This window comes from Fringilla coelebs (assembly GCF_963513975.1).
Source record: "Fringilla coelebs genome assembly, chromosome: 2".
NCBI classification, from domain to species: domain Eukaryota; kingdom Metazoa; phylum Chordata; class Aves; order Passeriformes; family Fringillidae; genus Fringilla; species Fringilla coelebs.
Window position 1 is genome coordinate 92,370,495 of NC_140029.1, and position 24,630 is coordinate 92,395,124.

The window sequence follows — 24,630 nt, forward strand, 5'->3', positions numbered from 1 at the left end:
GCCTCGTCTCCTTCCAGAATTTCTCTTAACGCTTTTCATTTTCAATTAGTTTCTTTCTCTTTCCCTCCCATTTCTATATATGCCAATGGGCACATTTCCATTTGGCCACAGTGATGCCTTAGTTAAATCCTTTCTTGCTGTGTAGAGATTATTAGCTCATTAAGAGGTAACTATCCCAGTCCTTCTGGGACAGTCCCAGTTTTGACCTTCTAAATTACTTTTTGACATGTACGAGTTGCAGGTGCCAGACGAGGTCCTAAAAGCAGAGAGGTGCAATGATCCCCCTAACGAGGCACAGACCAACTTTCCTCTGGGGAGCACAATGCCTAAAAAACACAAGATTTTTTTTGAAATGCCTGTGTGTCTGAGAATCAGTTAGGACTCTTGGATTACCTTCTTGACCTTCCCTTTACAACTTCTATATAATTTCATAGAAGTGCTTTTGGCTGTCCTGTATTTGTCTTTCCTCATCAAAACCAGTGTCCATGAGTCAGAAAGGGTTTATAGCATCTTCTTATCACGCAGGTCCCAAGACACCTCAGTAAAAGTAGTGTCAGGTACTACAAAGATCTCTGGCTTTTTGTAACAGGTGAAAAAGGGAGGGAGTGCCAATGATACAGCTCCTCTGCCTTGTACTTGCCTGCCATCACTGGCATGACTGCATTGGAGTACAAGCAATGTAAAGCACCACAAAGAACTTACCACCTTTCAGGGCTGAAGGGAAGGGAGAGAGAACTATGTTTTATACACTGCAGAGCTTTTCTCAGGATGACAGTCTTCCGCTTGGTCTCTTTAGGAAAGTTCAGTGTGTCTCTGAGGCTCCCACCCTGGTCACAGCAGTACCCTGCAAGCTATTACCCGCTCTGACCTTGCTTGGCTAGCTGGTGGCAAAAAGCATATTTTCTGAATACTCCTATCTTGCAAAACACACAAGGTCTTAGAAGCTTGAAAAGAGATTAGCTAAAGCAGAACCCTAAATCCTGAAGCCCTGGAAAAAAGGCTCACTGAAGCATTTGGATCAGCAGTGGCTGGGGACGTCTTTTACTGTGTGAGACAGAAAGGACAGTGAAGGTGAGAACAGCAGCATGGAGTGCAGCTACAGTGGCCAGGAGGGAGGAACAGCAAGTGTATATCCCTAATTTATTATACAAGCAGGAAAAAAAATCAAGAAGAAGGAGATTTTTATTTGTCCTACATCTACACCCTGCATTTCTGCAAGCCTGAATTGAAGGGATGAGGTTTTATTGTTTTGAGCTCTATTACTGACTACCTATCCTCACCAAATTGGAAGAAATAAAGTAAAATCCTACTTCAATGAATGTCAGGGTTGGTTTTGCAAGCTAAATCCCTGGAGCTAGGATTTTGCTTGATGGATGGACCCTGAAAGCCAACAGCAGTGAATAAACCAACAGCAAGTGTTTCCTCTTAATTACCTCTTTCTTTGCCTCAAGTTTTGGACCAGTTCTGAAGGTTGTTTAAACAATATGAACACCGGTCAGGGTGGACAGGCAGTGAGCCCTACCAGCTCATTCCTCAGAAAGCTTTCAGGGAAACATCTCTGGGACAGTTAGCTGGGGGAAAGCATTGTTCTGGTTTCTTGAGGCAGAGCTAAGAGAAGCAGCAACAGAATGGATGAAGGAGTCAATGGCTAAGTAATCAGAGCTGGGAGGTTGAACCTTGCAGTCAGCTTGTATCAAAGACTAACAGATGCCAGCTTTGCCAGGAAATGAGATATCTGAGCTGAAAGGCAAGTGTCCCGGGATTTAGTTCAGACCATCTTTCCCTCGTGTGACACTGCCCACAGAAACACATGTGTTGAAACCACAGGCAGTTAAGCGGGATCAGGAAGACACTATGCAGGAAGAGAGCACAAAGTATCTGCAGTGAACAGAGGAGTGCAAAATCCGAAGTTTCACAGAGAAGCCTGGGAAATTTCTTTGCTCCTCTTATCCTTCCCTCCTGAGGGGAACTGCTATTGCTCCTACCCTATGAAAGAAGATCTGACATGCACAGAAAACTTATGTCAGTGTCCTGTAGAAATGGGCCTTCAACAAAACTCAGGTTGCCCAAATGCATGGGGTCTGTACACTATACTTTTCTTGACAGTGAGCCTGGCCCAAAATTCCAAATTTAAAACATTATCTGAGAGTGAATGGACACGCTTTGAAATTCCAAGGAGTTTTACTTCAGGGATTGAGATGAGCACATTTCAGTGTGCTGCTGTTAGCACCGAGAGATGATGAAGAGAAAGGCACAACACTTATGGCCTTTGTCAGGTTGTGGGAGCATCTGCTTCAGTCCCAGTTCTGCTATTCCCCAGGGGAAAAAACCAAAGAAATTCTGCTCAGGTTCAAGTGTTTAACGGCTGTTCTGAACATCCCAAAACACATGAATCCAAGCTTTCAGACCTCTATTGGCAGGGCTGCAAGGAGAACATCTGCTTTGACTAAAGTTTATTGGAATTAAGAATTTCGCGTGATTTAGGCAGTTGTTCCGACTTTGAGGAATTCGCCATTACTTCTGCCTTGGTGAACAAGGTGTCTTGAATTTCATATAGATGCGGCTACAGCTAGAAGACCACAGCAAATGTTCGCTAGATTTACCTCTAGCAGCCCCACTGAGGTTCTGACTGGAGACACTAAGAGATGGATTCACTGGTGACCATGACACCCAGGGCTGGTCTGCTAGAAGAATTTCCTTTGATGTAGAGGTGAAGCCTAAAAATCACAAATATTTGCTATTCATGCCACAAGCAGATAAACGAGATTCACATGGGGCTAACGAAGCAACAATTTTTGTGAACAAGAAGCATTTTGTTCCTTTTTTGATAGAAAAAAAAAGAGGAGAAAATGAAAATTGGATTATATCTATTTTTAGGCAGATTAAAAAGTTATTCAGACTAGAGAAAAAGTGCATCAAAAATAGCTTGAGCAATATCAAAGTAGAGCAGTTGCTGAAGATCTACAAGAATAAAGGAGGTCAGGAGCCTCATAAGCCAATTTTTGAAGTAGCTGCGAACATTTCATTTTCACACCCCGTCTAATGTGCTCGTGCTTTAAAACATATTGTGACATCAGTGAAACCTGCTCTTGCACCCCAAATCCATGGGAGTCCTTGAAAGGCAAGCAGCCAGCCTAATGTATGCCCAGTCATCCCACAAACTTGGTTATGTGTTTTACATCCTAAACAGTCAGCATAAACTTAACCAGCCACTGCCACCCACAGTGACACAAGACTTGCGTCTCCCACTAAAAGCAATTCAGACTTATCTCTCCCTCTAAAAATGACTGCCCCTGAAGTCTGCCTCTAAGAAGTGTATTTTGGAGGCTTGTCTCGCTTTGGCTTTTACCCAGATTCCTCAGGCTTTGTCATTAGGACTTTAATTTGACAGCAAATGTTGAACTTCTGAAAAGGCTTTGGAAATAACAGATCAGAAACAGACAGATTTGGAAACTATTACCCAGAGGGTTTCAGTCAATATGTTGTGGGCTGTTCAGGTGGGAAGTGAAAGCTGACATAGAAGTGAGGGATGTGGGGTCCTAAGTCACCCAGGAGACGTGTTTAATCTGCCCAGGAAAGTGTTCTAGTCACTGTCCCTGGGGGTATTTAAAAGACATGTAGATGTGATGCTTAGGGACATGGTTTAGTGGTGGATTTGGCAGTGATTGATTAATGGCTGGACTCAATGATCTTTAGAGTCTTTCACAACCTAAATGATTCTGTGATTCCGTAATTGCTAAGTAATGCTCATCTTTTTCCCCAAATGTTGAAACAATCCCAGAAATACAATTAAATGGAAACAACTGCATTAAGGGATATTGTCTCTTCCCTATTGTGGATGGAGCAAAGCTGTGATGGAGCAGCATGCAAGGAAAAGACCTGATAAGGCCTCTTGTCTGCACATCACTTTGGCAGGGGGAAGGGAGCCGTGCCCCCTGTCAAACTCTTCTCTGCCAGCCCTTCAGCAGGCCTTTTCCAGTGGATCCATGCCAGCCCCAGGGCTGGCCTGTGGCCAGCTGGCCTGCCTCCACCTGCCTGTTGCTGCCAGTCATGGGTCAGAGGTGACACCGTGGTCAGAGGAGGGAAGAGCTGAGGGACTGTGCCTCTGAGCCGCTCTCCCCCAGCAGCGCTGTGCAGGTGATACAGCAAAGCAGCTGCTGGTGCTCAGCTCCCACAGAAGGAGGAACTGGCCACCATCCCTGGGACATGAAGAAGGAGGAATATGCAGGACAGCTTGCTGGGAAATGCAAGAGGGTTTTGTGAAAAACCTGCTCCAGTCCAACAGGCAGGCCCCAGAAAGGGCGGCTGGCGGCGATGGTGCCATCTGACCATCCTCTTGAGGAGAGCCCTGCCTCCTGCCCCAAGACACTGGCTTGGGCACATGCCTCCCACCTGTCAGCCCCCTTAGCACGATAAAGTTTAACCACTCGCCAGAAATGTATGTGGCTTGGGAACTGCTGTGAAAATAGGAGGCTGCAACATAAGCTTCCCTCTGCTTTTGGATTACAGGTCCAAGGGCCAGCAATTCTCCAGCTGCCCCACAAGCAGAGAACCTGCTTCAGAAAGCACCTTGAATGTTAGCTAGCAGCTTCAAATGGTGCTCCAGGCAGGAGAAAGAAATCCCAGGAGTGTTCACCTCCTTTGCTGCTGAGGAAACAGGACTTTTCCTCTAGTGGTGCAGATGAGGCTCTGAAACTGTTTAACCTGAGATCTGTTATCAAAAGCTTAATCACTGTGATGCCCAAAGGAATATAAAGAGAGATACCCTTATTATAAATGGCAGTAAATTTCTTCTATTTTTGTCAATTCCTAGTAGGACAGCCTGTGCCTTGGTTCCCTGTGCGAGTGAAGTCTGTACCTTCTTAAACCCTGCCTGCATATTCCCAGGACCGACATCTTCCACTCCCTCCCTCTTGCCCACTCTGTCTCTCTCAGATGATGCAGAGTGCCAGCAAGTCCCTCAATGGTGTCATATCTGTCCTTTTTATTCATTGCAGGGTTTATTTTTAGCCTGAAACAACTGCTTCCTAAAAATGGAGTTCCTAATGACACGGGAGCTGGACACAGCTATGTAAGGTATCCAGGGCTTGGCCTGACAGCTTCTCCCGTCTGTCTCTCTCTTTGTTGTGAGTACAGGACAGCAAAGTTTGCCGCTCCCCACCAGCCTTGCAGTGTTTGGGCTCAACACTAGGAAAGCAGCAAAGAGAAACTTAAAGAAACTAAGAGAAACTTAGTTCAAATTTTACCTGGACTCCTTGATCTCCCTCTCGTCTCAAATCAAGAAAGAGGGGGACATTAACCCACCCTTTGCTGCACTCCAAGGGTGCCCCTATGAAGGCAATTTGCTGGATCCTGGCAGGTTTTTACCTGCTTTTCTGCTGCAAGGCAGAAGAGGGACTGAACTTCCCTACTTACGATGGGAAAGACCGAGTGATCGACCTGAACGAGAAGAATTACAAGCAGGCACTGAAGAAGTATGACATGCTCTGCCTGCTCTTCCATGAGCCTGTGAGCTCTGACAAGGTCTCCCAGAAGCAGTTCCAGATGACAGAGATGGTCCTGGAGGTAAGTGCCACTGCATGTCCCAGTCAGGGTCAGTACCACAGCACTGCTCAGAGTTGTGGAGAGGAGCCACAGGACAGGAGAGTCAAATGGTCTCATGCAGGGGAGGTTGGGCATCCAAAAGTTTGTTTAGTTGGATTTCAGTTAGCCCCTGCCTGAATTCTGCAAAGCCCAGGAAAAAGACTCTCTTGTGCTCTTCTCAGTTTGTTGGGAAATAGCTTTTCTGGATTGTCTGTCAGAAATTCAGGCAATAGCGAGTAACCTTGTGAACCTCAGAAACATGAACTCAGCTCAGCTCAGCTTTTCCAAATCTCAGCACCTGAGTCCGTAGCTTGAAATTTTTTGATCCTTTCTCATTCTGTGCAAGCCAGTATCCCACTTGTATTCTGGATTGAGTCCCATTTTTTATCCCACTAGCAGCAGTCAGCCAAGAAACCTTATCAAGCTGTGCAGCAAATGGGTGTCCTAGCTCCCCATCTCAAAAGCTCCCTGCTGGTGCAGCATTAAATCCCTTTTTGTTTTCTGACACTTGGTTGCCTGCTTGGAATCAGTCTATAGCTGCTTGTTAATGCAACCATTCTCTTCTGTGCTGGAAAAAGAGTGTTGTTAATTCTTTCGTGAACGAATGATTCATTAATCCTCAGTAAAATAAATCATGGCAAAAGTGACAATGGAGATTTGTAGCATTCTTTCTCGTATTGTAGCTGTAATCCAAGGAATCATACAGCTGCAAGTCTCGATTGTTAGGTGCATGTTTTTTACCAGGAGCTTGCAAATATTCCCTCTTAACTAAAAGACATATTTGAAAAGAAAGCAAATTCAGAATTGCAGAAGAAACACCTCAGCTTTATTTGTCCGATCCAGAGAGAAAATGCATTGCACCCCTGAGAGTGTAGGAAATGTGAATAAGAAAATACGCTTGCTCAAGGAAAGGACCCAAAAAAGTTCAGTGTCAAGTTCAAGGTCTGCTGCCCTCCTCAGCAAGCCTGATGACTGCCAGAAAGAAAGGTCCAAAAACTAACCAGATTTTACTCACCTGTCAGGCAATGGCTACTTTCTGCAGGTGAGTGATCAAATAATATTTGGCAAAGAAAAGAAAAAAGTAATGCTTGAACTCCAGCTGAAATGAGTATTGTTGGTAGTATAATGACATTGTTGTTTAATATGATAGCTATTTTGTGCTTGATAGGTGTCAAACAGTTACTAGATACATATTTATAGAAACCTGACAGAAGCATGTCCCATCCCTGGAAATGTTCAAGACCATATTGAATGGAGTACTGGGCAACTTGGCATAGTGGAAGGTGTCCCTGTCCATGGCAGTGGCTTTGAACTAGATTATCTTTAAGATCCCTTCCAACGAGGCCATTCCATGTTTCCATGATTCTATGGTCTGATGTCTACCATCAGTTTGAGTCCTCATGACACCATCACCCATGCTATCAAGGGTGCAACAGCTGCAATATAATCTGGCCTTAAGCTTTTATTTTTCAGGATTGGATTCAGCCATGAGTACATTAGCTTATGATTCTGGTGATTTATTTGGTTTCCAATTGCTCTCTGCTATGGGCTTCTTATGTGACCTTGGGCAACAGACTGAGGGTTAGACCTGCAGCAGCCTTTACATAATTGTAGTGCTCCAGTCCCGTAGTGCTCAGCTTCCAGCTAATGGTGCCACACACCAACTAGCACTTGTGGCTTTGACCTCAAAATTTCCAAAGCACTTGCAGTGCTGATTCAGTGCATGTATCACAGTTTCAGAACGGTCTCTCCCCTGGACTGGGAACTGCAGCAGCAGCAATCTGACTGCCCAAGCACAAGAGAAATCTGCAGACTGAGCACTTCTTTGCTTCTGTCACCCAGAGGGAATCAGAAGGGGAGAGGGTCTCAGAACACAACAAAGATATATTCTATTCTGGATAGGACACAGGCCAAAATGGTGCTACAGTTCCCAGTTTCTGTATGTATTTAACCATGGGAGCGCTCTGAAAGGAGTGGGCAAGCCAGGTTGTAATCTGCTTCTTCTTGTGAGAACATTCAACTCCCTCAGTTCAAGCCATAAGGTGTTGTACCATAGAGGGCCACTCTTAATTTTCCTTGTCAGAGCTCATTCAGCTGCTGGACTTCACTGCATGTTCACCAGCACAGGGAGAAGGAAAGAAATGTCTGCAGTGGCTCCTTGACTGAGATGTGGAGCTGTTTGCCTGTGAGATGAACTGCCTGGGATCATTATTCCTGGAAGCAGTCAGCAGCTGAACCCAGGTCTCTTGTAATTTGAGCAAGTCTTAGAGTAGTGAGCTGCTCTGTAGGCAGAGGAGCAGTGACAGGGCTCTCCTTCCAGCCAAACCTGAGAAAAGTTCACTCAGGAAGGTTTAACATATCTAATTTCAGTAGAGGGGTCAGGACTTGGAGTGCTGAAGGTCCTTTACACCTGAAATGAAGTATCTAAGAGGTAAATACTCCAGCCCTCACTATTTCCTACCAGATGTCTTGGGAGGTTCCCAGCACAGGGCGCTGCCTGTGATAAGATGCTTCTTTCTAGAGCACCTCATGTTTTTCCATCTAACTTTATTGACAATTTTCCTGCTGTTTCAGATTGAGACATGCTGCTTTCACAGCCTGGCAATACAGTGTGTCTTTAGCCCCTTTCCATACAATGTTATCAGTCTCCATCCTCAGAAATAAAAGTGAGCCTCCATCCAACACACAGGCAGGTGTGGAGCGAAACAAAGGTCTGAGCTGGTGGTTAAGGGCTGTTACATCAGATTGTCTCATAGACATGCATGGGTGGGCACATAGGCTTAAAGAATTTAAGCCCAGAAAACCCCCAAATAGTCTATCCTTTCTACTTCTCTCACATGTGCCTTATAAGAAATGTACAATTCCAAAGATCAAAGGCATGAAGAATTATGTTAGACACCAGAGAAAGAGAGATCCACCATGGCTTCCTTGGAATATGTAGCTCATCAGTAACAAGCTCAGACTGGGACCTCTCCCAGGAGTGAAGAACACGTGAGGCTTTCTCTTAACTGGGTCCTTTGAAATTCCATGGGGGCTCAGCTCATATGGCAACATTTCCTTCTTTCAGGGCACTTCAGCCTTTTCTCTTCCAAGTCTTTGCTCTTCATAAAACTTGCAATAGCTTCATTATGTTTGAGATCACTGACTCTGGAAAGTTTGGTTTAAAAGGGCCAACAGGTAGAATGCTTATTAGGGAAGGCAGCTGATAGGGGAAAGAGAAGAGAATCACAAGGCTCACATTTACTTAAGAAATCAAACTGACAACATGATAGCACATCAGTAAAGTTAAGCACTTATTTAAGGATTTTACTAAACCATAACTACGTACAGCAGACCAAGAAGTGATATAATAAGAAAAATTTCCTTCCAAGAGAAGCATGTAGGACTGACTGACACTGTTGAAAGCTGATGATGCACACCCACTGTCACCAGAAAAGGGATGATGTCATCAAGCTGATATTGCATTTGGCACAGCACATGGGGTGTTCAGCTCCCTGTATCCAGGTATACTGGATCAACAAATTCCCACGCAGCCCAGGGTCACTTTCCAGTTTAGAAGGGGAATGAAGATGACGATCATTATGAAAAGGTCCTAACAGCTCTTACCACCTACACTGCTGGGTGCCACCTGGTCCCAACAGGCTCCAGCAGCAACTGAACCCCTCTGGCAGCAAAAGCAACTCTTTGGACCATTGTCAGTTCATGACAACAGCTCCAGGGGTGGCAGTGCCAGCCCCTCAGGTCCAGATTGGAAAGATGGAGGCTGTTGGTTTGGTCTGTCAGGAAAAATAGCCAAAGGACTGATTTGAGATGCCTACTGCTTTCTGGGTAGGATGGAAAAGAGTTGGGGAAGGACTGTTCTAAGAAACCCTGGGCAGAGATATCATGAGCACAGGCTGTTTCTCAGCTCAGGTTAAAGGTTTCCTTTCCTTTTGTACCTTTCTCCTAAGACTCCACTCTGCACCACTGGCTACTGGAAAGCACCTGCACCTTGAGTAGGGAAAAGCCTCCATACAAGGAAATGCAGAGTTTGATCCAAGCAGTCCCAGAGCTAACAGTAGCCATTCTTACCCTATGGTGATGTTTGCAAGAGCTCTGCATGCTACATGAGGTGAGCACAGTGAAGAAACGAAACAGCCAAGCAATCACAATAATTGTTTAAGAGAGAAGTAAAAGAAAAAGCTACTTGTCCTAAATGGTCTCAACTTTAATGAAGAAAGGTTAAGAGATCAAAGCAGTGAAGCTGAGAAATACTTGTTCTGCTTTTTTTCTCCTCTCTATCTTCTCTACCGTGTTTCACCCTGTCTCCTACCATCACTTCTAAGACCTTCTTCCTTCTCATCTCTGAATGTCCTAAATAGGGAGTTTGGCCTTCCAGTGGGCCAGCCCTTGTCTCTAGGAATCATGTAGCAAGAATAAATGAGCATTGCTGTTAGGGGCTTTCCTTTTGCACTTGAGAAGCTCTCTCCAGCAGCTGAGGGGTTCTCACTATCATAGCAGGCTGCCTGTGATGCACTCTGGTATCCTCTTTCTGCTGAAACTCCCTCAGTCCCAGCTCCCCTGCCATTCTTCCCTTGCCATCTGTGTGCATGTGTAATATCCTTTAAAAAGAGAGGCTCATCAAGCCCAGATAATTTAGTCCCTTCCATGCAACAGTGCCCCAGGACTGAAAGTTCCTGGAGAACTGGCCTAGCACAAGCCAGTCTGATAAGAGGAAAGAGAAGAGGGATGTGGTACTTCCCTCTCCAGATGAGGCCTAGGATGAGTGCAGCCTCTAGCAATAAATGGCAGAACAAAGTGAAACTCCTGAACATATTTGGCCAATTCTGTAACACATGGAAACACAGCCAGTATCTCCCTGTGGTGTGAAAGGGAAAGAACGATTTTGAGTCCAGTAAAAGGCAAAGATCAAACTGTGCGTAAGCTCTACCTTCTTATTCATTTATTTCCAAGTGCTGAAATTACTGCAGCTTCCAGCTCAGGATGGAAAAAGTAGTACAAGATCAGCTGGTTTGGGGGTAGTTTCACTGATATGGTCTTGAATTCTCTTGAGAGCAGATATTTCCATGAGAATTCAGAGCCATGTAATACATAGCAAGAAGTCTCTCTGCTTCTGATGCAACACAGAATAAAGTTTTATCAGTTTAGGTCTGTGTACTTTATCCCAAAAATCCATAGGAACCAGGAGATAAGATTCTACTTTATCCCCATCTCTAGGTATAAAAATATAAAATCTTAAAAATATATAAAATATCAGTAAAAATAGAAATATAAACCCAAGCCCTTTCTTTAAGCACTCTTTTCTGTTTGTTTCACAAAGTCAGATTTCAGACATTTTCTTTGAAAATGGCCATGTTTATAGGACAGTGCCTCAACACAATTCAGTGTCGAGGTATGAGTATAAATATGGATATGCAAGACATGTTCGATGAGTGTCTCAAAAATTCTCCTTTCTCTGGGTCCCTACAGAACAAGTCCTCAAGGTGAGAGATGAGGGACATCTGGCTGGATAGATATGCGTGCAAGAGCCTGTAATGAAAGAGGTGTTTTGGCTTCTATGTCTACAAAAGAAGTGCTTCCACTACAGAGAAGTTAATGTAGAAAATAAGGAAGGGAAGAAGGAAAAGAAAAAAAAAAATGTGCATTGATTACTTCCCATTTGAGGCCATGTAAGTAGGTCTCAACTCAGCAACAGCCAGCGGAGTACTGATTTTTAGCAGTAGCACCCAGGAGGTTTCACTCACTGACATGCCAGTCACAAAAATAGGTTACAGAAAGAAAGCTCCCTGTTTCACAGATGGGCGCACTGACATCTAGGGACAACTGTGTACCTTGATCTTTCTGTGTAAGTGTGGCCAAAATAATTTCCAAGGCTGAATTACCTATTATTGACATGTTTTTTTTCTTTGAAGTCCCTCTGTCAGTTCCAAGTAGTGACTTTGGACAGGCTGCATGAGCAACATCTCTCCTAAAACTGCACTTTCACAGCCATAAATGTGCTTTGAAAGGCACCTTTCTCATCTGCTAAATTATGACTGGGGAGGGCATGGTACCAACATGAGTTCTTCTGACATGAGCAGAAACCAGGTGTATTTGCAGGATCTAAAGAATGCAAATGTCTCCTGGAGATATGGCAGACCCCTGTGGGCTTGGGCTTGCTTTGCTGGCAGAGTACAAGGCCAAGTCTACTCACGTTTTGTGGCCCCTCTTGGCCCTGAAGTGTGGAGCTCTTATCACATCCCAGCTGTTGCAGACAACCTCTGTAGGTATGATAGAATCGTGGAATAATTTAGATTGGAAAACACCTCTAAGATCATTGAGTCCAGCCATTAACCCAGCACAGCCCACCACTAAACCATATTTGAGTGCCACATTTACCCGTCTTTTAATGAATTCCAGGCATGGTGACTCCACCACTATCCAAAGCAGCTATCCCAGGGCTTGACCACCATTTCAACAAAGGAATTTTCCCTAATATCCAATCTAAATTTCCCCTGGTGCAATTTGAGGCCATTCCTATGTAAGACCTTGAGCTGCATGGAGACTCAGAAATTTCTGAGCCACTCCTCCCTTCAGAAATACGATTGAGAAAAAATGTGGAAAAGTCCATCCACTTCCTGCCATGCTAGTCAGGTTCCCCTAAAAGTGCCAGCAAGGGTTCTCAGTGTCTTTCTGCTGGGCTGGTTGTCAGGAGGCAGGGTCTCACTTTTGTAAAATGAGATGCCTTTCATACAAATGCAAAATGGTTTGGATTTGAAGGGACTTTAGAGATTACCTAGTCCCAACCCTCCTGCCATGGGCAGGGACACCTTCTACTAAACGAGGTGTGACTTCCTCTTCAGGGTGGATCATCCCACCACGTTGCTCAATGGCCCCTCCCCTTGAACGCTGCCAGTGATGGGGCATCCACGTTTTCTCTGAGCAACTTGTTCCATTGTCTCACCAGGCTCACAATGGAGAATATTTTCTTGGCCTTATCCTGAGTGAGGGGCCCAAGAAGGGCTAGCTTGAGCTCACACTCAGAGGACATGTGTGGTGTTTGTGGTTACCATTTCAAGTTGTCTGCCCCGGACCCTGACATTTTGCAGGAGCTGACGGCAGGCCGGGGCAGCTGTTGCTCTGTAAAGCAGACTGGGTAGGGGTGGCCATGCCATGCTCGCCCACCCTGACCTTACTCCAGAGCCTTGGTCTGCCAGTGCCTTTCATCTAAAACCAAAGAAATCAAAACCCATGACTGCCCTTCCTTCGTGCCTGAGCTTCATTTGTGGGAAGAATGGAAAGGGGATATGATAATTCCTTTTAAACACCCGGGAGGGAGAAGAGCTATTTAAGCACAAAGCCTAAGGACAAATGGGCTATGAATAAAACAAGTCTGGAACTACAAAGTCCCGAATCACCAGAGGAGGAAGGGGAGAACAGTCCAACGAGTCTTAAATGGACACTGACTGCTTTGTGACAGAGATTGAATGACACAATTCTGAGTGATGACCAAAGATGTCCTTTTGCAGCCTCTGTCCCTAAATAACAGGCAACCAAGCACGAAATCCATGGCCTAGGAAACAAGTGACTTAGCAAGGTCCAAGTTCTCCTTTCTTTTTTTTTTTTTTTTCCTTTGCACATTGGGATTTACCTACATACATGAGAAAGGAAAAAACTCGCCCAAGGAAATGGAGCGAGCAGCAACCAAGAGCTCAGTTCCCAGGCAGTGGCTCCTCCCCTCCCCGGCACCGCGGAGGGTCGGCGCTCCTTCCTGAGCAGTGCTGATGGTGCTCATTCCTGCGTGCTCTCTGACACAGCTCCGGTGAAGGCCAGCTGCTGTACATGATATGTTCTTTTTCTGGGAACCCTGTCCGGCCCTGGCAGGAGACACTGCCATCAGCTAGCAGACCTCTGACACCTCGAACCCAGTGCGAGGAGGGCTGTGTATATTTAAAGCTTTCTTCAGTTCTTATTTCTCTCTGCTCACTCCTTGGGAAAAAGGTCTTTCTTGTCTCAAGGACCACTCTGTTCCCCCAGGGCCCTGCCTTGCTGATCCTTCCTGTGTATGCAGGATGGGAGCTCCCAGCTCTCGCCCACAGCATCCCGGACTCTGGGATTTCAGAGGTGCTGGCTTACACTCACTTGGGTCAGAAACTGGAGAAATCTGGCTTGTTGCTGAGAGCCAGAGGCATAGGAGTGACACGGGCATGTGTAGGTGAACGGGCTTAATACCAAGTGTGCCTCCCTCCTGCAGCGCCCACTAAAAGCACCCAGCTTTCTGCCCTGCATGGGCTTCACAGCAACTTCCAGCCTTCAGTTTCAAAGCGGCTTTTCTGAGGCCAGAAGGAGAACCAGGGAGCAACAGCCTCGCTTTTGTCAAGGACAAGGACAGCCCCCAAACTTCACTGTCAGTCTCTGTTTTGGAAAGGGCAGCTTAGTGGGGTGGCCTCTGCCCAGTCCCCGATGCCTTGGGCAGCACACACACAGAGACACACACACACGTCCCTCTCTGCCCTTGACACGCAAGTTGTGCAGCTGAGTTGCCAGAACATCTGCGATGCCGTACCAGCAGGGACCGGCTGGGAGCAGTGGCAGGTGGCCCCTGCACCCATGGGTGCTCGGTGGCACGGGCACCAGCCTCGGTCCGCTCGCGGCTGGGGAGGCTGTGCTTTGGCTTGCAGCTGGCTAAAATTAGGGATGCCAGGAGCAGATAAAAATACAGCCCTAGCTATGTGAAACCTTTAGAGAGGCAGGCAGAGAGCACGCTGCCGTATGTCTGACCCCTCTGAGCGGCTGCGCAACAATTAATGCTCCAGGGCAGCATTTTTGAAGCATTACCTGTGAAAGCCAGCTCTGAGGGAGTGACCTTTGCATGTTCCATATTTGGGGACTTGCCTTTTAGTCCAAGGAGTAGTGATCTCTAGGAGGGGGGGTTCAGCCTTTGCAAGCAGCTCAGGTGGTGGAAAAGTGTAGTAAGGTGGGACCAACACACTCTCCTTCAGACCCCATTGCCAGCAAAGTGACTTTTCTAGTAGCAGCTGCTCAGCAGGCTTCTGGCCCTGCTCTTTGAGCACCATGGTGCTTCAGGACAGCCTGAACTGTGGAAAAGTCCAAGTTATTACTAGTGTGGTATGCAAGGGGGTGCTAGTGGGGACCGCACCGCATTAGAAAAGAGAAATAATGGCCTCTGTTCTCCAAGAAACTGCCCAATGTCTTAAACAGAGTTGCCAGCTATAGTGTGTAGGTGGGAGTCCTGCGTAAGGATTCAAAACTTCTGGGGGAATACACGAAAAACTTGCCATCTCCTCCTGCTGTTTCTGAAAATAAAAACATAACATTCTGGCATATAAAATCATCATCATTTCATCAACCATGTTCTGACCATCAGCATGAACTGCAGAATTAAAGAGAGTAATAGAGAAGCAGCAGAGGAGTGTAGATTGCTTGAGGGACGTTTCCTCATCATCTCCTCTTGCCCTTCTCTCTGCATTGCTGGAGTTTTGTTATTCCTCCACTGCTAAATAGCAAAACAGAAAGCTCCCCATGGTTAAGAGAAGTGTACTCATGATGGCTTTCAGAGGCACCCAAATGCCCCCAGCCCTTCCTCCCAAGCCTGAGCAGCTGGGGAAGATGAGCCTTATTGTCTGTGGGAGCTCTGGGCAGGTGCTAGAGAAGTGGGAAGAAAATCCAGGCCAGAATGCCATAAGGTCACTTAACAATGAAAACTGACCATGCTGAGGCAGCCACTCCTCCCACCCCCATTTTTAACTCTCTCTGAGGGATTTTTGTCTGCCATTTAGCAGCAAAACTGACAAGTGCAAAGTTTGGCACAATCATTGCTGCCTGCAGCTGGAACAGGAGCATGGTCAGGCAGAGAGTGACATTTCTGCTGCTGTATAACCTGGGATTTCAGAATGACCCTATGGGACTGCTTAAATCTCCCAGAACTTCCCAGCATCACACCTGGGCTCAGATAGGTACAGTGGGTGTGGAGCTGAGATGCTGGGCAGGGAGCTGAGCCTGTATCCATATCCATTATTCTGAGAGCCTGTAACTGCTGACACCATCCAGGATGAGAGGGTTCTTGCACACTTGGTCATACTCAAGCTTCAGTTTGGGCTGGGCCTCTCGCACATCCCAGAGGGCCATTCACCCCCTCACACTCCCCCAAATTCAAGTATGGTTATTGCCTGAGGGATATGGGGGAAAGGAGTAGTGCTGCCAAACTCCCACCTCTTTTTCCCAGTGCTGCACAGGACACAGCCTGGAATCCTATGGGTACAAAGTATGCATTGCAAGGACTTCACGAACATGAGAATAAGGCTGCAAAATGTTTATGGGACATGAACTTACAACCTACTGGGCTCTTTGCTCGTGCTCTCAGCCAGCTCTGCCAGCCCAAAGCTCCTGCTCTGCCTCCTCAGGGACTGCATGATCTGTTATGTCCAGTTCTTCCAGGGCAGTTTCTACCCTCCATGTCACTGTGCAGCTGTTGAAGCTAAATTACGTGCTGTAGAGATAGAGGCTGACACAAAGGCAAGGGCTCTGGCTGGCCAAGACTTCGAGCAATATGAATTTAAAGGCAGGAGGAGGAGGGGCTGTGCTCTTAGATTACAGATGCCTCTGTCCCAAGGTTCTGAGCCAAGAGGATTGTCAAGATTAGAAACATTATCTGCATTCAAATCCCACTAGCATTATGGAATCAGAAAATACTGTAAGGGCATATATAAATGCTTGATACTGTAATCAGTAGGGGGAAATTAGCCATACTGCTGTACCTCTGGCATGCTCCATATTTTGCTGCCTTTTGTGGTTCAAATATAGGTGTGGGAATGTATTGTCATGTATGCAAAGGTTAGACTCGCCTGCTGCAGGGAAAAGCAGAGAAAGCAAGGCCAGGAGCAATGCCCAGCCCCTGCATAGCTTGCACTTGCAAATGCCACCATAAACACCCTGCAAATTCTCCTACCTCCAGGCTCTGCTGCAGTGGGAAGGGCTCCCAGAAGTCTCCCATTGCACAAAGATCTCCCTGTTGTGAGACCCTTCTCTGGAGAGGAGCTCAGGCTGTACTGTTCTCCTCACTGTCTCACTGGCATGAAAGTCCCTGCTGAGGAGGCAGGCTGCCCACTGAGCTCCCAGCTCTGCCCCCTCAGGCACACTCACACACCATACACAAACACTGTCCTGTATGTCCAAACTGTTGCACATCTCTGGGGATGAGCCTCTCCAGAGGAACACCTCCAAACACTCACACCCACCATACAAACACCTCCAGGAGACAGTCTTGCTAGATACAGTCACACAAGCCCTGCCAGATAAACAGGCACACCTCCAGCATTACTGAGACTCTTTTTGATGACTGAGCACTCCCACAGTCTCACACAAAGAGGCTTTCATCACATCATCCACGTTTTCTTGACACTTTTTTCTAGCAAGCTTCCATGCTCACAGCTACAGAACTGCACCCACACCACTCCAAAGAGCTGCCTTGTGTGAGCTGCATGCTGACATACATGACTTTTGATCAATGCCTCCTCTCTTGCACACATCCCTGCTCACATCCAACCACTTGTCTGTAGCAGGTGTTGCAGCTTTTCTGCATATTTCTGACCTTCAAACACTCACAAGAAACCCTAACCACCTCCTGTGTGCAGGAGTCAAGAGCTACTGGGCTTAAACTGCCCTGTGTCTGGCACATGGCTGACATAACTGTAAGTAACTAAATCAAGTATGGGCTGGACTAGACATGACTGAACAAGTCTTCTTCCCTTGGCCATGCTATGTTTTCCTCTGGTCACAGAGCAGCCAGAGTCTCAAGGGTGGTTCTCAGGAAACTCTTGCTGGTGTAGACAACCACCAACAAGCAGGGACGTGCTGACAATGTCCCAGAAAGCTGTTGGTCCTACAGGCTCCATCCTTTTGTCCAGTCAGGACAGATCCCCATAACAGGAAACAGAAAATCTCTTCTCTTACCACCACTCACGAGCAGATGTCCAGAGAGTTCACGAGAGGTGTCCATCTCTAATTGCAAATATAGGGCTCCAGCTGCTCTCAGGTGCTTTAAGGGGAACTGAGCCACCAGATGGGATGCTAAACCAGACCAGTGCCTTATCAGCCTAATCAATGGATGTACAAGTACAAACCAGTGCTCTGCCCCTTTTAGGCAGTGTCCACTGTAAGCACAAGCCCTGAATCTGCAGCCTTACCTTCATTTCAAAGCACTGGCAAAGAGCAGGGAAACAGCACTGACACCCCTGTTTCCTGTGTAACACAGGCACCCCTTTTGCCTCCCGTGGTGGCATTTGCCCCTAAAGACAATAGGGCAGGTGACTGCAGGGGAATCAAAGTTGGAGCAATGTTGTGGTGATCAGTGGAGTCCTTTTCCTCCTGGAGGGCTTTGGGACAGCCCTGAGGACGTGGAATTGGTGGAAGGCAGAAAACAACTGCATTCTCCATCTCTCCCATTTGCTCAAGCAAGGTCTCTGAGCCCTGATCACCAGGCTGCCTGCCACCATCCCCCAGATTTCAGGGACAGGCTGACAGCACAGGGATCTGGCTGGCCCCATGACACCCCGTTGCACAGGCGGGGTGGCTGCCCCACCACTTTTGCTCCCCAGCACCTCTAATCACTGCTCACTCCCGCAGAGGCCTGGCACAGACAGAATCTATTTATAGCTGGGGAGCTGAGGGGCCACGTGGCCAGGGTGGCAGCACTGCCGGGTGACATTCAAACTGGCTTTGAGTCTGGGGGAGAGAGCCAAAATGAGCCAGGGCAGGGGGGGAGCTTCCTCATAAATCAACCCACCATCTCTCTGGCCATGGCTTTCTTCTGCCCCCCTCCAGCCTCCTGCTGCCAAGCACTGACAGCTGTGCCCTAATAGGGACATTCCTGCCCCAGAGGCTTCTGACCCCTCATCTCCATCATCCCCCGCCATCCGGCAGGGCTGGGAGGAGGAGCAGCAAGAAGACCATCAGCATCAGAGGCATTTGTGCAGCAGGAAGGGAGAGGGAGGAGGAGAAGCCTCTTACAGCTGCTTGGTGATTCTCAGAGCATCATTACTACCTTGTAGGGTCTCTAGTATGCTTGTGGTGGGGCTGTCAGTCATCCAGTGCATAAGTGGATCCATTTACCAGGGTCAGTGCATCTCTAGGAGCCAGTTTGGAATTCACAGGGTCTCACCCGGGGTCATTCTTACCACCAGGCCCTTGCAGAGCGTCTCTCCTTTCCTCACATATCTATTTTCACAAAACAGGCAGGAACTCGATATCTTCAAGGGGCCCCTTCATCAAAGATGGTGGGAACAGGGTGCAGTGGTTTTGCAAAGCTGTGAGAAGGTGAACAGGAGCATGGCTGGGCTTAGATGCATTTCTTGAGTTAAAACAGGGGATCAGGATTTGGGGCTTACTGAAGCCTAGACAGGAGGTATGACTTCAAGCACTTCATAGGAAAAGGAACCTGCTTTGGCCACCCCATCACATGCATGAAGAAAACATGATGCTGCAGAGTCCTGCACGCACTGCTGCCTGGCACCATGCACTTCCAGAGTTCAAATATCCATGGTGACAACGTCACATTCCCCTGCAGGAGGCCACCAAGGCACCAGAGAGGTCTTGCTTTGTGTTGGTGGCACAGGACTTCCTTCCAGCCATCCCCCCTGCTTTGGTGTCCCCAGTTCACTTAGGAGCCCCCTCCTGAGGCCAGTGTCAAACAGCACACGGCAGTGCCAGCAAACTCCCTGCTGCAACACAATGGGAACAAACCCAACCCTTGTGACCTCTGGGTTATCTCAGCAGAGAGGCAGCATGTGACACATCCCACCCATTGGTGCTGTTCAGCAGCAGAATATGGGTCACTTGTGTCTGTCATGTCATGCTAGCAGGGCATGATGCCCTTTAGCGACCCTGTGGTGTTAACATTACTAATGTTGGGCTCTCTGCTTCCTCCCACAGCTGGCAGCTCAGGTCCTGGAGCCCAGGAGCATTGGCTTTGGGATGGTGGACTCCAAGAAGGATGCCAAGCTTGCCAAAAAGTTAGGTGAGTCCCAGGTCTGACATCTCTGGAACAGCTTGGAGAGACTGTGGGAATGATGTGCCTATGGGAGTCCCTTAGAGGACAGTCCAATCCTTGTTACCAGGATGGGGAGGATGATGGTGGCACTTGCGCACTGACCACCTGCCCACCCCAACAGGGGCAGGATCAGGGGTGGGGGTGAGGATGAGAGAGACAAGCCAAGACCCTTCCAGAAAGGCAAACCAAACTAAACCAAACCAAGTGAAAAAGAAAGTCAATTCATGCTGAAATGATGACAGGGTGTAAGCTCACAGCTTTCTGTGCAGAAATAGTAAATGGGTGCCACGGAGTAACTTCCTGCTCTTCCTACACAGAGACAGGAGCGACACAGCATTGCAGAACCAGAACATATGGGGAAAACAGTCCCCCAAATGTCATCAGCCCCATGACCCAGTGACCCCTGTCAACCACTGGGGCTGCCACAGCCTTGCAATGGCTTGGCAGTCAGGTGCCAATCATTCTGGCTTGTTCCCCAGAGTGAAAGAGGAAATCTGCTTTAAAGGTGGGCGGCTGCTGCATTGCCCACCCCTGGACACAGCTGCCTTCCCGGGCCTGGCAGTCCCTTCATATTTTAGCCCACAAAGCAATACAGAAATACTGTGTCACATTAATACAGCAGTACACAAATATACCACTAAACCTAAGGTTTAAGCATACTGGACTGTAATTTTCTTTCCTAAATTAGAGGCTGGGAGTGCTAATGGGAGCTAAACTAAAGACAAGAGCTTCTGCCTCTCCAAGAAACAAGCTACCACCCTCCTTGGCCAGTGGTACCCTGCCATCCTGCATTGCAGGAGACCAGTACTGTTGATTTTGGAGCCTCCAGCAAGGTTCTGTGGCACTCAGTCCTCAGTCAAGTGATACAGCATTGAAATCTGTCACCCTGCGGTCTGTGGTATCTCTATCATCGGTTTCTAACCCTTTTGCCAAGGCCAGCTAAGCCTCAGACAGTTTGAAGCTCACTTTCAGGTCACTGGTTCACTGCTCACATAGTTCACCCTTCTCTGGACAGTGAGCACAACCCGAATCAAAATCCAATTTCCTTATAGTGACAGGTTGTTAAAATCTGGGCTGCCAGTTAGAGCCCAGTATTTACTGCGAGATAGACAGCCAAGCTAAAACAAGTTTCTGCTGCAGAATTTTTCCAGCTGAGACCAAACTGTGACCTGAATGAAAAGTTCAACATTTGGGAAGAAGTTAACGCCAGTTCTGGCTGAAGTTTGTCCCCTGTGTCATGAAACATCAGTCAGGAGATCACTCAGGTTGTTTCTAACACAGCAGACTGGCAATTGCATTTTCCCAGGAGGAATTGCTGGGATAACAAGCAAGACACTGCACTAAACATACTTTTAACAACATGTTAACCACTTATTGTTTCCTCTCTTCTTCTTTCAGGCTTGGTTGAAGAGGGAAGTCTCTATGTCTTTAAGGATGAGCGATTGGTTGAATTTGATGGGGAACTGTCTGCAGATGTCTTGGTGGAATTTCTTTTGGATGTAAGTACGGATAAGCTCAGAGCTACATAAAACCTCTCAGAGAAGATCTTGCAAATACTTAGTTTGCTAAAAAAACAAGTGTACCTTTGTTTGAAATTTCATCCCTGCTTGCTATTCACTGGTAGAGATGGCATTTGATATCTTCCCCTATCTGATCATGAGATGCCAGGAAAGGTGGTATCCTTATGTGCTACTAAACACTTTATATCTTAGAGACAACCTCCCCTCTTTCCTATATAGAGTATATTTGAATGGAAGTCAGCTACAATCCTTACAACTGACTGCTGTTCACCCACCTCAGTTAGCAAGCTCGCTTGCAAACACTTTGCCATTTGCAACATCTTTCACACATTTTCTTTCTTGTTTTAAAAAAGAGATATTTTCAAAAAAAATAATATCCAAGCAGTAGTGTTCTCGTAGAGCAACTAAAAAGAGCTCAGAGCATTGAAAAACGCTTGTGTTGCAAACTATTTGCCCATTTCTAGACACAAGCAACATAGCATCTCCTCAGTGAACTTGCCAAATTGCACTGCCACTAGTGAGAGGAGACCAGGGTCCTAGAACTAAATGGTCTTGGGTCATTTTGTGCATGGGCATAATGATGTACTCACCTTTGTGCCTAAATGCAAAAGCGATGATGAATTCCACATCTATATGTTGAACTTGTCTTTATTTACATTTTATTCCTAGGAGAGGCAACAAAAGCCTTGGTCTTTGCTTTATAAATGAGAACATTTTGCAGTGGCTTGGCTTTCCTTTGAAGTGAGGCTTTCTTTGTAAGTGGCCATGCAGTAACGCAGATAAGGGAGGTAAGGTGAGCAGCAGAGCTGGCAGGGTTTGTTTCCCAGGGTGGCAGGTTGCCTACATGATCACCTGTGGTTCAGGACTGCTGGTAAGGAGAGGCATGGCAGGGATTTAAAACAGGTCCCTAGGACCTCAGCTCTCCCATGACAATGTCTGTGGCTGCGTGCGTTGGGTGTTGTGACCAAAGCACATGCAAGTGGCTTCAGGGACAGAAATGGGCATCTGCCCTACCCATAAGGGCCACAGACAGGGCAGAGCTTTGCCATGACCCTGCAGCAGTGGGATCCCAGGTTCCCATGGCTCAGGCCACTGTGGCAGCAGGACATTGCACATGCTGCTGCAGGCACAGCAAAGGCACAGCCTCACACCGGAGCATCACTCTCAAGGATGCTGTAAGGCACTTCATGAGGTTTTGTTTGCTGTGTCACTGAAAAATCATGTTCTGTGAAAAAAGAAAGAAAGCAAGGATTTCTGGTTTTGTGTTTTGCACTCAGGAAGGAAAATACCTGGCAAAGCTAGAAAATAAAACCAGACACGTTTGTGGTGCCTTGGCAGCCTCATCTGAAAAGTAAAAGAAACCCAGACGTTCTCTAGTCCTCTGTAGGCAGTGGCTTGCCTGCTTTTTTTTTCTTCTAGTGAAAGCACACTTGATTTACACCACTATTGCTGGGCAAAATAATCAGACTGAACCTTTTCACCAGCAGTGACTAAAGTTAAGAAAAAAAGAGAAAAAGTTAAGAAAAGACAAACAAAGTTTGGATCAATGACAGTCTAAAGTGCCAGACAGGTCTTCCAACTTCCTCATTAACATGGTGATGTGTGTAGGACCAATGAATAGGTTTAAACTATTTTGCACAGGACAAGGATCAGCCAGGAATATTCACATCCAGACTTTCTACTGATCCAAACCACTGTTTGGTCACCCTCTAGCATGCTGGTTTTAATGTTTTTCAAAAGCAAGATCTTTGCAATAACCTCTTCCAGTAAACCACACTTGAAAAAAAAAGTATATATAGATTTAGATACACAGGTATCATTCACAGGTGTTCACAGTGATCATACCAGCTCCTTTCAACTCGGCCTCCTTAAAGCCAGCTGCAATTGCTACTCCTTATCTCTCACCAAAGTAGGTCCCTCAGCATTCATTTGGGTTACCCAGTCCCTATCAGCCTCCCTCTCAATGCTTCCACCTCTGCAGTGAACCTACTGACATCTCCCTTCGAAGGTGACCTGCTTCTCTCAGCTCCTCACATTAAGGCAGAGAGCACTAAGCAGGTTTTCCAACAGCAGAGAAATTGGGTGACCTCTTTCTCCCTGCTTAGGCTGCTTGAGACACACCCTGCCAGGCATAGGTTGGTGCTGCAAACCACTGTGTTACCACATGCATTTGTCATGGCAGTTGCTGGAAGACCCCGTGGAGGTCATAAACAGCAAGCTGGAGCTTCAGGCCTTTGACCAGATCGACGACGAAATCAAACTCATCGGCTACTTCAAGGGAGAAGACTCAGAACGTAAGATAAACGTGTTCCTCGTGGGCCTTGGAGCCTGCCTGGGAGCTCTAGGGGCTGGGCACTGGTTGTTCTGCAGGAACATGAAGGGTGTGTGGTATATGGCAGCCTGTGACAGAGTGAAAATTGCTGGAGGATGAGTGTGTTTGCAGGCAAGTTTCTGATGGTCTAATGCGTGAGCCCGGTCCTACACCAACATCAGTGACCCTTCTGTAAGGTGTCTGCTGGCAAGAGAAGAGAGCCATAATCCAGGGGCTCCTGCAGTAGAAGTGAGTTTACCTCACCCAAAAATCAGCTGAGTTACAGTTACACTGAGAGAGGAACTAAAAGGACCAAAGTGCCCCTTCTTGGGAGCAGTGAGCCCAAAGGATCAAAGGAGGAGGGAGGGAAGAGAAAGGGGGACACGCATTAAATACTACCGTGGTGAGCATACAGCAGCAGTGAGCAGGGCCTTTTGGAGCAGCCTGGCATAGGCACTGACTGTTCCTCCTTGCTGACCCCCAAGACTGGGAAGAGGCTGGTCCCATGCCCTGAGGGATGTGCAACTCAGGGATGTCACTGTCGAGTAAGAAAGGAGCACAGACTCCAAGCAGGCTGGTTTGCACAACAGCAGCTTTTATGTGAAAAACTCTTCTCTTTTCATAAACAGTTTTGACACATCCTACTTGATTAGCTAATTAACAAAAACATATTTCTCACAAACAGTCCTTAAGAAGAACAAAAAAACAGAATCAGAGAACACCACCTGCAAGTTGTTTATGATAACAAGTTGTCATCATTTCTCTACAACTCCCTAAAAAGTCTCGCAAATCTGCAGTGGGAAAACTAATCTCAGTTTCTCACTCTCTGACCAGGCTGTCCCATCTACACAGGGACCATTCTGGGCAAACCCAACTTTCACTAGCCTAGAAAAATCCTCATGTGAGAATCTCCCTGTCAAGCCCTGCAGTCTCATCTGCCAGCCCCAAGTGCTCTCCCTGCTATCTGGGCAGTGCTGGCAGTGTGCACCCCATGCTGGCATGTCTTGCCTTTAGCAGAAAGACAGGTATTCCTAAGTGAACAAACCACATATCTCCAGGTCTGCAATGCAACAGCCCACCCACCTCTCCATTCATCTTTCTCAACTTGGGCTGCAGGGCAGCTTGGGCAGGGCTGTGATCCCAACACTGTTCAGTAATAATGACTTGGA

At 47.0% G+C, this 24,630-nt stretch overlaps 1 protein-coding gene across 1 annotated transcript in view; it reads left to right on the forward strand.

Annotated features, from left to right (window-relative positions):
* The first annotated feature begins 5,123 nt into the window (after positions 1-5,123).
* CASQ2 (calsequestrin 2) overlaps positions 5,124-24,630 on the forward strand; it is a 34,916-nt gene continuing 15,409 nt past the window's right edge. The window contains exons 1-4 of the mRNA XM_084224098.1: positions 5,124-5,565; positions 19,513-19,597; positions 21,029-21,129; positions 23,333-23,444. Coding sequence (XP_084080224.1) covers positions 5,332-5,565; positions 19,513-19,597; positions 21,029-21,129; positions 23,333-23,444 — 532 coding nt within the window. The 5' untranslated portion in view covers positions 5,124-5,331. The remainder of the gene's footprint in view (positions 5,566-19,512; positions 19,598-21,028; positions 21,130-23,332; positions 23,445-24,630) is intronic.